Source organism: Theropithecus gelada, chromosome 15 (genome assembly GCF_003255815.1).
Source record: "Theropithecus gelada isolate Dixy chromosome 15, Tgel_1.0, whole genome shotgun sequence".
In the NCBI taxonomy this organism is placed as follows: domain Eukaryota; kingdom Metazoa; phylum Chordata; class Mammalia; order Primates; family Cercopithecidae; genus Theropithecus; species Theropithecus gelada.
In genome coordinates this window covers 13,746,499-13,760,236 of record NC_037683.1, presented here as the reverse complement: position 1 = coordinate 13,760,236, position 13,738 = coordinate 13,746,499, and the positions used below count along the sequence as shown (strand labels likewise).

The following is a 13,738-nucleotide window of genomic DNA, read 5'->3' as shown; positions in this document are numbered from 1 at the left end:
CGCCTGTTGTCCCAGCTGCTCAGGAGGCTGAGGCAGGAGAATGGCGTGAACCCGGGAGGCAGAGCTTGCAGTGAGCTGAGATCCAGCCACTGCACTCCAGCCTGGGCGACAGAGCGAGACTCCGTCTCAAAAAAAAAAAAAGAAAAATGCTTTTTTGGAAATTGAGATCTGGATACAGTGTTCATTTGCTGTAGGGGTGTTGCTGCTCCCAGGACTACTCAGTGAATAGAGCTAGGGAGTGTGTGTTACACATGTTTACCTGTGTATTTTAATTATCTACCTTTCTCCATAAATAAGACCATGAACTTACACTGACACACTCAATTTTAGTCCAAACACAACAGAGTTTGTTTCATCTTTCTTCCTTTCCAAATTTGTAACTCCTTTCTGCAACAGTGAGATATCTGCTTTCACTATTCTTCATGTGCATATTTCTTCCATCAGCTCCCCTGTATGTATTCAATTTCTCATCCCCACTGTTAAATTAACTTTTCCCTGGCACAGATGCCCTCATCTCTCTGCTGGGGTTCTGATAATTCTTTATCCCAGGTATATAGATGAAAAATGGAAATTAAGTGATTTGTCCATGGTCACACGATAGGCTATTAAAGGGATTACAGTCCCTGTCCTTTGGCATGTTTTTTTGTTTGTTTGTTTTTGTTTTGTTTTGTGAGATAGAATCTCACTCTGTCGCCCAGGCTGGAGTGCAGTGGTGCGATCTCGGCTCACCATGACCTCTGCCTCCCGGGTTCAAGCAATTCTCCTGCCTCAGCCTCCCAAGTAGCTGGGATTACAGGCGAGCACCACCACACCTGGCTAATTTTTGTATTTTTAGTAGAGATGAGGTTTCACCATGTTGGCCAGGCTGGTCTTGAGCTCCTGACCTCAGGTGATCCACCCGCCTCGGCCTTCCAAAGTGCTGGGATTACAGGTGTGAGCCACTGTGCTCAGCCCCTTTGGCATGTTTTAATGATAACTTAGTATAATTTTGATCAAAACGTGAACTTTGAAGTTGCTTAGGTCTAGGTTTGAGTCTCAGCTGTGCCACATATAGGCTGTGTAGCTTTAAGGAAGAGATTGTTTTAGTCTCATATTTTTTTATCAATATAAAGGGCCTAATACAGGACCTATCTCTGAGGTTACTGTGAAGATTAAATGAGATGATACATATCCTTACTATGCTCAGTATTTGGCACATAGTACACACTTGGTTTTATTATTATTAATACTACTGCTACCATCTCTACTGCCCTTCTGGAGTTTATTTGTACTGCATTTACTTATTTCGTAAGTATTTATTGAGTGCCCAGTCTACACCGGGCTCTTATTAAGGCTTCAGTTTATTAACAGTAATGAGTAGTGCCTACCCTCAAGCGGATGACAGTGGTGCTTAAAAGGTAAACTACCTTGCTCCAGTAGTCAACCTACATGGCAATAGGAGTTGTGCCTTAAGGCAAACAAGACTGGCTTTCTTATTTCACAAACTTACTTAAATCCTTTTTAGCCGGCCGGGCGCGGTGGCTCAAGCCTGTAATCCCAGCACTTTGGGAGGCCGAGGCGGGTGGATCACGAGGTCAGGAGATCGAGACCATCCTGGCTAACATGGTGAAACCCCGTCTCTACTAAAAATACAAAAAACTAGCCGGGCGTGGTGGCGGGCGCCTGTAGTCCCAGCTACTCGGAGGCTGAGGCGGGAGAATGGCGTGAACCCGGGAGGTGGAACTTGCAGTGAGCCGAGATCGCGCCACTGCACTGCAGCCTGGGCGACAGAGCGAGACTCCGTCTCAAAAAAAAAAAAAAAAAAAAAAATCCTTTTTAGCCTGAGCAACATAGTAAGACCCCGTCTCTACAAAATAAAAACAAAACATTAGCTGGGCATGATGGTGTGGACACCTGTGGTCCTAGCTACTTGGGAGTCTGATATGTGGAGGATTGCTTGAGCCAGGGAAGTCGAGGCTGCAGTGAGCTGTTATTGTGCTACTGCACTCCAGCCTGGGCAACAGAATGAGATCCTGTCTCAAAACAAAAACAAACAAAAAGAAATCCTTTTCTTAGTAATTTATCCTGCTATTCAACTCCAAATAAAGCCTCCAACTTTTTCTACAGACTGAAGAACGCAAAGATAGCGATGATGAGAAATCAGACAGAAACAGACCTTGGTGGAGAAAACGTTTTGTTTCAGCCATGCCTAAAGGTAATTTTATAAAATATTAGAACGCTGTCTTAGCAATAAGAAGCAAAGCCCCAGAATCTCTTTCAGAGAGCCAATATCTCAATTCCTCTGTAAGACTTGCTGGGCCTAAGTTTCTAGCCACTTTGAGGGTGTAGAAAATGGTTCCACTCAGATGAATGCTAAGGCAGAGCTTTAGAAACGTTCTTGTTCTTTGCAGGAAGTGGTAGTGGTCGTAAATGGAAGTCATGCCTGTCAGTATTGTTTAAATATCATATACCGTTGAAGTTAAACATATAGAGGACTTTTGACATATATATTGCTATTAATTATTGCAGGAAAATGGGACACTATTGATAATTAAACATTGAAAATTCATCCTTTACATTCCTGGAATAAGTTGAAGCTTTTTATGTCTATGTTCATTGAGAATGTTTATACTGTAAATATCAGTGAGTGTTTGTTTTGGAAGGTAGCTGTATAAAATTGTTTACTTTTTTGGTGAACAGCCCGGCATCATTTGAGTTGGCAAAAGCATCTCTTCCTGAAAGAAGAGATCATCCAGGAGTAAAGCTAGAAACTTCTTCCAAAGGCCTCTTCTCAGCACGGTGGCACTCAGGAACTCTGGGGAGAGCTGCTTTCACGCCATACTCAAGCGCTTGATGAGGAGGAGAGAATGAAGCTAGGAGTTTTGAATGTGTTGTTTTTGAGCAGAGGTTAAGAGTCAGTGGTTTTGATTTTAGTCCCAATGGATTCCTGTTAAATTATTCTTCCTATGACAGATGACTCCAAAGCAGATTCTGAAAGCTCCTTTAAAAACCTTCATTACTATTTTAAGGACAATTATCAGTCAACACTTGGAATTTCTTAGCTTTTAAACTTTTCAGCCTCCTTTCACTTAGAAATGTTGGCCCACCAGTTAACTTCCGAGTAGTGCAGTATGTTATATGTCACACTACTGACTTTATTTAATTTCCAGCTCCTATACCATTTAGAAAGAAAGAAAAACAAGAAAAAGACAAAGATGATCTGGGGCCTGACAGATTCTCAACACTCACAGGTTTGTAGACCCATGGACTTCCTGGCTCCTTCATTCCCAGAGCACATATTTCATAACACTTTTTCTTGGGTGCCATAAGCGTTGCCTTTTTAGAAGAGTGTGTCTGTGTGTACAGTGGGGAGTATGTTCTTCATAGCTCCGTGGTTTCCAGTTGGCAGCCACAGTAAACCTCAGTGTGCTCTTCCTGCAGACTGCCACCACCATCATCATCCTCATTATCATAACTCCGTTTATGATGAGGCCCCTGATCCTGAGCCTCTAGGCATACCCTACAACTCGACATCTAGTGGGATGATGACACACAGTGCCTTTTAGGAAAGTGTGGTGACAGTTTTAGTGCTGTGCATGCTGTATCTTTGGATCATTGATTGAATAGTTTTCTTTAACATTGATCGTAGAATTCTACATTTATTTTCATCTACAGTTTGTTCTTGATTATTCAGGATCACAGTGAAATTCTGTTTTACCTAATCATTTCCTTTTTTGTGATAAAGTGTTTGTTCAAACAATATCATAAATGCCAACCATTATAATGAAAGTTTTAAAAACTTTACTAATTTTTTACAGCTTGAACCATTTTAACATTGCCATCTGACCCAAGGAAAATACAGCTGGGGGTTGGGTTTTTACCTGATTAAGCGTTTGTATTTCTGCAGCTGCTTTTTGGCACATTATGAATGAGCACCTTAAAAGGAGAGTTTGAGAGTAGTGTTAATGACCAGCCTTGGGTTTGATAGCTGTGTATTGTTTCCAGTGGCTATAGAGCATCTTGAACAAGTTTGTTCAACCCACAGACCGCAGACCACAGACAGCCCAGGACAGCAGGACAGCTTTGATTGCGGCCCAACACAAATTCGTAAACTTTCTTAAAACAGTATGAGATTTGTGCAGGAACCCTTTTTTTGTTTGTTTGTTTTAGCTCATCAGCTATCATTAGTGTTAGTGTATTTTATGTGTGGCCCAAGACAATTCTCTTCTTCCAGTGTGGCCCAGGGAAGCCAAAAGATTGAACACCCCTGGTCTAGAGGGAAGTTCATTTCTCACCTCTTTTTTTTTTCATTTTGAATTGTTTTTCTACTAAGTTAAAATGAAAAATTTTTTTCATTAAACAATTTTATTTAAAAATGAGATAGATAATAGGATAACATCCTCATCAAAGAGTTCAGCATTACAGGTAGAATCCCATTTTAATGCCTGTTATTCTAATGTTTACTTCCATATATTTATATATATTTCCATATCCTAGCATGTAAGTCCTTGCTTTATTGGAAATGGTGATTTCCCCGGAAGAAAAGGTTTTGAACAGCAGGAGATGTGCTTACAGGCCACAGATCCCTGCTGAGAGCAGCCAAGCCTGTCCTGTTCAGTCAGGAAATACTTGTTGACCATGTGACTCATGCCAGGCACTGTGCTAAGTGTTGTGGGTATTAAGTCAAATCACACATGACTCTTCAGGACCTTCCAGTCTGATTGGGAAGAGTTGGAAAGACATTGTCCTTTTGGCAAAATATTTCTGTATCCTTACCACATGTTCCTAATATTAGAAGAACACCAGCGTTTACAAAGTGAATTACTCTTAATGACATCTCATGTTTTTAAAATGTTGACTCAATAGTTTTGAAGAAGTTATAAATTATTGTTTGTTTGTTTGAAGGAGTTATATTTTATTTACCCTCTTTAGGCAATATATTTTTCTTGGTTCTTGATATTGGAAATAGATCAATAGATTGGATATAGAAGCCAAGTAGAGTAGAATAAGTCTTTTTCATAAAGTAATTCATTTTCTTTGGCTGTGATTCAAGCAGGTTAGTTTCCTTACTGGTCCAGAAATTTCTATCCAGTCCTTATTAATGACTCATTGAAAGTTATCATTAAACCAATATAAAGATGTTATAGGAGGAAATTTCCTAGTAATCTGTTCATAATTCTGTGACCCTAACTACTATTCTTTTCCTGTTATCTCCTAATCTTTTCCCATATTTATACATGGCTTTTTCTTGACTGAATTAGATTATGCATGTGACTTTGTATTCTTTTTTTAACCAAGTTATTTTATAAAACCTCTCCCAATTTCTACTAGACATAGTTGGGTTTTAAATCATTTTTATTAGCTATAAAATAATCGCTCATGGTTTTACTGCAGTGTAAATGTTTTCTTACATTGGCTATTTAAATTGTTCCCAATTTTTTTATTATGAAATTAGTACTCACAATGCATTTATATGTATTGCATTTTTTGTTTGTTTTAATTATTCTCTGGGGGTAAAATTTTTAAGAACAGTGTTAATAGATATAAAGATTATAAGCAACATTGTGGCTCTCACTGTGTTTAGCCATAGTGTAGTGTATTGTCCCTTTTTCAGACCTCTCAACAGCACTCAAAAGTAATAACCAACTGAGTAAGGTGGCGCATGCCTATTATCCCAGCTCTTTTTGGGAAGCCAAAGTGAGAGATTGCTGAAGGCCAGGAATTCGAGGTTACATTGAACTATGTGCCACTGCACTCCAGCCTGGGTGACAGAGCAAGACTTTGTTTCTATTTAAAAAAAAAAAAAAAAAAAAAAGCAATAGCCAAAAAGGACTTCCCCTTCAAAACAAGATTCTGTAATGATAAATGCTTTATCAGTTTACATTTGGAGAGAGATCAGATTTTATTAAGAATCTCTTATGAATTCAAATACTGTTATAGCAGAAATACTAAATTACTTTGGAAATCCTCTCTATATACAGTTGTCCTTCAGCATACTCAGGGAATTGGTTCCAGGACCCTTGCTCCCCACCTCATACCCTAATCTGTGCATACTTGAGTCCTGCAACTGGCCCTGTGGAACCTGTGTATGTGAACAGTTGGCCTTCTCTATATGCTTGTTTCGCAGCTCTCTGTGAAATGTAGTAGTTTCTTTTTCTTTTCTCTCTCTCTTTTTTTTTTTTTTTTGAGACAGTGTCTTGCCCTGTTGCCCAGGATGGAGTATAGTGGCATGGTGTGATCTCGGCTCACTGTAATCTCTGCCTCCTGGGTTCAAGCGATTCTCCTGCCTCAGCCTCCCAAGTAACTGGGATTATAGGCATGCGCCACCACGCCCAGCTAATTTTTGTATTTTTAGTAGAGTTGGGGTTTTGCCAAGTTGGCCAGGCTGGTCTCAAACTCCTGACCTCAGGTGATCCGCCTGCATTGGCCTCCAAAGTGCTAGGATTACAGGCGTGAGCCACCGTGCCCAGCCTAATACAGTATCTTCAATCTGCATTTGATTGCAAAAAACTGTATAAATGGACCTGTGCAGTTCAAACCCATGTTGTTCAAAGGTCAACTGCAGTTTACTACAATTTTATGGAGACATGAAAACCATGTATCTGTTTCATGAAAACAAAAGAAGAGCCTATGAGCATGATACTTAACTTGTCTATGTCTTGATTTTGTCTTCTGTAAAATGAGGATGTTAACAATATTTCTCTGTAAGGTTGTTTGATCAGTAATTAAGATAATCTCTATAAGGTGCTTAGCACAGTTCCTGGCATGGTAAGTGCTCAATAAATATTAGCTGCTATTAGCTGCTGTGAACACAAACACGAACAGACACACACAGAATACATATATGTATATATACACGTGTGTGTGTGTGTATATATATATATAAAATCTAGTGATTTTGATGTGTTTTTGTAATTTTTAGAAAATGGGATTCTACCAGAATGTGAACATTTATGGTCACCTGCCTGGGCTAGGTCTATCCAGGAGTTTGTGTTTCACTGTGGAACTTTGTCCTGTAGATCTATAGCAATCCCTTGCTTTAACAACCCAGTTGACTACTATTTCAGATTCCAGGATGATATTTTTGATGTGCTGATTTTGAAAGAGTAATGGTCCTGTCAGTAAATAGTGCTGCATTTGTGATTGTGATAAGCTTTTTCTCTGTGCATCCCAGGTACAATTCCAGCACTCCCCAAGAATGTCTAGATTCTGTAGGAGTGCCTCTGACATCAGTGCATGCACAAAAGTGCTCTGTTCCAGCAGCTGCACTGTCATGGTGAGATCTAGTGAGAATAGAATATGAATACTGTTAGTTTTCAAATGCGTGGAGAGAGACTCATAAAGGAAGAATGGAAAAAGACATTTGTTATTATTTAAAGGGGTTTAAGTCTAAGTTTGAATAGTTTTTTTTTCCTCCTTCAGAATAGAGATGTCCGAATAAATGAAGTCTGCATGTAAAAATGCACTGTTGGAAGTTCTGTTAGCATGAATTGCTGATAACAGTGATTTGAGTGCAAACACTTTAGAAATCTGTCATCCATTCAGTCTGCCCTGAACTTTGACACTGTCATTCTGGTGATGATGAGAAGGTGGAGCTACTCTTCCCAATTTCCTGCTTTGGCAAGGCTCTCAGACCTAGAAATGGGATGAGTAGGCAGCTGCATGGTGCCTCTTAACATTGAGATATGTGCTCTTTTAAAGTCTTACCTCCTAATCCGCCTTTGGGATTATGCTACTGGTGTCATACTAACATTAGAGTTGGTACAAACCGAAGGGGCTAATTCTCTCATTCTCCTTTCCCTTGCAGATGATCCCAGCCCTAGACTCAGTGCACAAGCTCAGGTCGCTGAGGATATTCTGGACAAATACAGGAATGCCATTAAACGGACCAGCCCCAGTGACGGAGCAATGGCAAACTATGAAAGTACAGGTGATAATCATGACAGAGATTTGAGTAATAAACTGTTATATCATAGTGACAAAGGTAATCTGAATTTAAGTGGCCTTTAAAAGAAAGAATAGCTAAGGGAATCAGTTTACTACCTCAAAATTACAGACTACCTGTAATTTTGTTTAAATTGTTTAAATGTTTAAATTGATGTCCTTCTCTGGATTCTCCCACTAGCCCTGGGTACCCCTGAATGTTCAGATGCCTTAGAGTTGTCCTCCTTTGCATCTGGGGTGACTGGCCCACAGGGAGTTGGGGCATATTTTAATGGGAGGAAGTTCTTTTTCAATGTCTACAGCTTTGTAATTTTATCCAGTTACACACTCTCAATATAGCTATGGGAGCAGACTATTGGGACAAGTTATCCATTGTCACCTGGTACTTATTTTAAAGGATACTGTTTTCCTCATAATAGAATACTGAATAGCTTTCAGAAAAATGAGATACAGTCCCCAAGATAAATGAAGAGAGAAAGTGTATAAAAGCATAAATAGGGGCTGAGCACGGTGGCTCACACCTGTAATCCCAGCACTTTGGGGGCCGAGGTGGGCAGGTCACTTGAGGTCAGGAGTTTGAGACCAGCCTGGCCAATGTGGCAAAACCCCGTCTCCACCAAAAATACAAACAATTAGCTGCATGTGGTGGCAGATGCCTGTAATCCTCAGATGGCTGAGGCATGAGAATCGCTTGATCCCAGGAGGCGGAGGTTGCAGTGAGCTGAGATGACGCCACTGCACTCCAGTCTGGGCAACAGAGCGAGACCCTGTCTCAAAAAAACAAACAAAAAAAAACAACAAAAAAGAAAACATAAACATAAATAGTATACTGCATAAATATGTGTTTATGCCTGTATGCACATAGAGTATCTCCTGGAAGAATCTTCCAGCAAACTGGTAACGTGAGTTGGCTCTGAGGAAGACTTCTAGGAAGCCTCAGAGGGAGAGGGAGTGGAAAGGAGAACTTCCCGTATTTTTTTATTTTGAATAGTTTCCAAATAACAGAAAAATTGAAAGAATAATACAATGAAGGTTCATCTACCCTCTATCTAGACTTAACAATTTTTAACATTTTGCCACATTCCCCATATATATATATATATAGTGTGTGTGTGTGTGTGTGTATGTATATATATACTCTTTTTTTTTTTTTTTTTTTTTTTTGGTGAGACAGTCTCACTATGTTACCCAGGCTAAAGTGCAGTGGCACAATCATGGTTTACTGCTGCAGCCTCAACCTTCCCAGGCTAAGGTGATCCTCCTATCTCAGCTTCCTGAATAGCTGGGACCACAGGCACGTTCCACTGTGCCCAGCTAATTTTTATATATTTTTGTAGAGATGGGACTTCGCCGTGTTGCCCAGGCTGGTCTCTCCCTGTATTTTTTTCTGAAGCATTTGAAATTATTTCCAAAGAATAAGGATATTTTCATATATGAACTCAATGTATTTATTATGTTTTGGAACTTTTTAGTCTTTTAAATTTTTTTTTTTGTAGAGGTGAGGTCTCACTATGTTGCCCAGGCTGGTCTTGAAATCATGAGCTCAAGCGATCTTCCTGTCCTATGCCTGGCCAAACTTTTTATTCTTTTTGATTGTATACATGTATGTATTGTATTATATATTTCTTTTGTGTGTGTGTTTTTTTATTTGAGACGGAGTCTTAATTCGTTGCCCAGGTTGGAGTGCAGTGGCGCAATCTCAGCTCACTACAACCTCCACCTACCGGGTTTAAGCAACTCTCCTGCCTCAACCTCCTGTGCAGCTGGGACCACAGGTGTGTGCCACCACACCTGGCTGATTTTTGTATTTTTCATAGAGATGGGATATCACCGTGTTTGTCAGGCTGGTCTTGAACTCCTGACCTCATGTGATCCACCCACCAAGGCCTCCCAAAATGCTGGGATTACAGGTGTGAGGCACTGCACTCAGCCGTGTATTATATATTCTTGATGAAGACATAAAACCAACTTTGCAAACCACAGATCTGACCTTGTTGCATTTGTGAGTTGGTCCCCTGACTCGCTCTTGGGTGTAGCAGGAAGACCTCCAGTAGAGAGAGTCAGGAGACCTGAACCCATAGTCAATCTTGGCCATTGGCCAACCAAGGAATTTAGAGCAAGCCATTTTCTGACTGGGCAGGAGTCCATGTCTATAAAATGATTTTTGAAGCCTCTTTTAGTTCTCTGCTTCAGTGATTCTAAGATGTTAACTTTATTAAGTTAATGTGGACTTTCATTGTTGTGCATTAGTATCGGGATAAGAAGTAAAACCACTCTCTTCTCAGCAACTAGTCTCTTGATGCATAATTGTTGCTGTTGATAATTCAGTTAAGTATTTGAAGTTTTTCTTTCTTTTTTTCCAGAGAACTCTTATTGTTAGTCAATGGTAATTTATTCTTGAGTTGCTCTGAATACCTACTAGTGCCATAATATTCCAAATGAACCTGGTTATCCATTTCTTGGGGTGGGTTTTGTTTAGAGGTTTTGGGTGATGGTGAAAGTGCACATGATTCTCCCCGTGACGAGGCACTGCAGAACATCTCAGCTGATGATCTCCCAGACTCTGCGAGCCAAGCAGCCCACCCGCAAGATTCAGCTTTCTCTTACAGGTATTTCTTTTACAGGATTTGGAACTTTAGGGTTTGGACTTTTCAGCACCATTGCAGTCACGTCAAGTCAAGTGATGTGTTGAATCAATAAATGTATAAAGCAGGGAGAGAAAAATGAAATGCTATTTACTAAGAAGACTTTGTTTCAGTTGTAGATGTTATGTATCAAAGGTGTTAATTCAAGGATTTAAAAAACTCACTGGGCGTGGTGGCTCACGCCTGTAATCCCAGCACTTTGGGAGGCTGAGACAGGTGGATCACTGGAGCCCAGGAGTTGGAGACCAGCTTGGGCAACATAGCGAAATCCTGTCTCTATAAAAAAGAAAAAGAAAAAGAAAAAAAAAAAAAGAAGAAAGGGTTTCTTGTCAGGTAGTGAGCTTATCTTGTGGCATCATCAGTGTTTCTGAAGAGATGTGCCAAGAGATGTTCCAAATCTGAGTGCTGGGGGCTTCTGACTTCCGTGGTTCCTCCCACTCTGCCATAATATGCTTTTCCAATTCTTATAGCACCGGTCATAGAACTCGGTGTATGGAAAAAGGTCAGAAAGGATTTGTTGTTTGATTCTGGTGCCTTAAAGAATGGTCCTTGCCCTGAGCACTTTTATCACCTGGCTCCTTGGGTAATTAGAAAGCCTGTTCTTTTAAGTGGAGTGTCAGTTAAGAATCATCTTTTTAAAAATGTTTGAAACATTTGAGTCCTAAGATAACATTAATTTATATAGTAAATATTTGTAAAATGTGAGCATATCTGGCTAAAGAAATTAATGTATTTTCTACTCATTTTTCAGAGATGCGAAAAAGAAACTGAGGCTTGCTCTTTGCTCTGCGGACTCTGTTGCCTTCCCAGTGCTGACCCACTCAACAAGGAATGGTTTACCAGACCACACAGACCCAGAAGGTAAATTGCTGCAGGATCATTTAAGTTTTCCTTTGTTTATGGGTTGCACCATATGAAATTGCCAGTATTCAGCTGTTTAAGCTGTATGGCAATTCCATATGGTTCAACTTAATATGTTTATATTAGTGTCACTTAAGGGCACTTTGATTACTGATAGTTTATTAAAGTATTTTCTAATTGGGAGTGGCAATACAGCTTAGTTCTAATGATACATGACAAAGCAGAATTGACATCCCAAATGCTGAGAGTTAGCTTAATTAAGCCCATGGAAATTCTCAATAAAAACAGAATCTTTGTTTCTTTTATTTAGACAATGAGATTGTATGCTTCTTAAAAGTTCAAATAGCTGAAGCAATTAATTTACAAGATAAGAACTTAATGGCTCAACTTCAAGAAACAATGCGCTGTGTGTGCCGTTTTGATAATAGGACTTGTAGGAAACTGCTGGCTTCTATTGCTGAGGACTACAGGTAATACACCCCACCTATTCAGCTTTTAAACCTAGTTGTTAGCTGCAAGTGTTTTCTTTTTGATCCTTGTTTCAGAAATGAATCTAGGCTTCCTACAAAGTGCTTGGCTCTATTTTCCTGGATGTAGATTTCTGTGTTAGTCTGTTCTCATGCTGCTGATAAAGACATGCCAGAGACTGGGCAGTTTACAAAAGAAAGAGGTTTATTGGACTTACAGTTCCATGTGGCTGGGAGGCCTCACAATCATGGCAGAAGGTGAAAGGCACATCTCAGATTGCAGCAGACAAGAGAAGAGAGCTTGTGCAGGGAATCCCCCCCTTTTTTAAAACCATCAGATCTTGTGAGAATTATTCACTATCACGAGAACAGCACAGGAAAGACTTGTCCCCACTGATTCAGTTACCTCCCACTGGGTCCCTCCCATAACACTTGGGAATTCAAGATGAGATTTGGGTGGGGACACAGCCCAACCATGAGCTGCCCCTTGCTTCTCTCAGATCTCATGTCCTCACATTTCAAAACCAATCATGCCTTCCCAGCAGTTTCCCAAAGTCTTAACTCATTTCAGCATTAACTCAAAAGTCCACAATCAGAAGTGTCATCTGAAACAAGGCAAGTCCTTTCCGCCTATGAACCTGTAAAATCAAAATCAAGTTAGTTACTTCCTAGATACAATGGAGGTACAGGCGTTGGGTAAATACAGCCGTTCCAAATGAGAAAATTGGCAGAAACAAAGGTATAAGCCCCATCCAAGTCCGAAATCCAGCAGGGCAGTCAAATCTTTAAGCTTCAAAAGGAATTCCTTTGACTCCATGTCTCACATCCAGATCACGCTGATGCAACAGGTGGGTTCCCATGGTCTTTTTCTTTTTTTCCCGAAACAGAATTTTGTTCTTGTTGCCCAGGCTGGAGTGCAATGGTGCAATCTCGGCTCACTGCAACCTCTGCCTCCTGGGTTCAAGCAATTCCCCTGCCTCAGCCTCCCGAGTAGCTGGGATTACAGGCATGCACCACCATGCCTGGCTAATTTTGTATTTTTTTAGTGAAGATGGGGTTTCCCCATGTTAGCCAGGCTGGTCTTGAACTCCTGACCTCAAGTGATCCACCTGCCTCAGCCTCCCAAAATGCTGGGATTAAAGGCGTGAGCCACCGCACCCAGCCAGGGTTCCCATGGTTTTAGGCAGCTCCGCTCCTGTGGCTTTGCAGGGTATAGCCACTTTCCCAGCTGCTTTCATGGGGTGGTGTTGAGTCACTGGCTTTTCTAGGTGCACGGTGCAAGCTGTCAGTGGATCTGCCATTCTGAGGTCTGGAAGACAGTGGCCCTCTTCTCACAACTCTAATAGGCAGTGCCTCAGTAGGGACTCTGTGTGGGAGTTCCGACCCCACATTTCCTTTCCATATTGCCCTCGCAGAGGTTCTCCATGAGGACCCTTCCCCTGCAGCAAACTTCTGCCTGGGCATCCAGGTGTTTCCATACATCTTTTGAAATCTAGGCGGAGGTTCCCAAATCCCAATTCTTGACTTCTGTGCACCCACGGGCTCAACACCACATGGAAGCTGCCAAGGCTTAGGGCTTGCACTCTCTGAAGCCACAGCCCAAGCTCTATGTCTGCCCCTTACAGCCATGGCTGAAGCGGCTGGAAGGCAGGGCACCAAGTCCCTAGGCTGCATACAGCATAGGGACCCCGGGCCTGGCCCATGAAACCATTTTTCCTCCTGGGCCTCTGGGCCTGTGATGAGAGGGGCTGCCATGAAGACCTCTGACATGCCATGGAGACATTTTCCCCATTGCCTTGGGGATTAATATTCAGCTCCTTATTACTATGCAAATTTCTATAG

The 13,738-nt window shown here is 41.1% G+C and overlaps 1 protein-coding gene across 8 annotated transcripts in view; it reads left to right on the top strand.

Moving 5' to 3' along the window:
- GAPVD1 (GTPase activating protein and VPS9 domains 1) overlaps positions 1-13,738 on the top strand; it is a 112,254-nt gene that overhangs the window by 85,324 nt on the left and 13,192 nt on the right. For 7 of the 8 annotated variants that reach the window (XM_025359754.1, XM_025359750.1, XM_025359755.1 and 4 more), the window contains 6 exons: positions 2,107-2,194; positions 3,150-3,230; positions 7,787-7,909; positions 10,403-10,532; positions 11,320-11,429; positions 11,740-11,899. In XM_025359754.1, coding sequence (XP_025215539.1) covers positions 2,107-2,194; positions 3,150-3,230; positions 7,787-7,909; positions 10,403-10,532; positions 11,320-11,429; positions 11,740-11,899 — 692 coding nt within the window. Of the gene's footprint in view, positions 1-2,106; positions 2,195-3,149; positions 3,231-7,786; positions 7,964-10,402; positions 10,533-11,319; positions 11,430-11,739; positions 11,900-13,738 lie in introns of all 8 variants that reach the window. The other variant, XM_025359749.1, reaches the window with a different exon arrangement.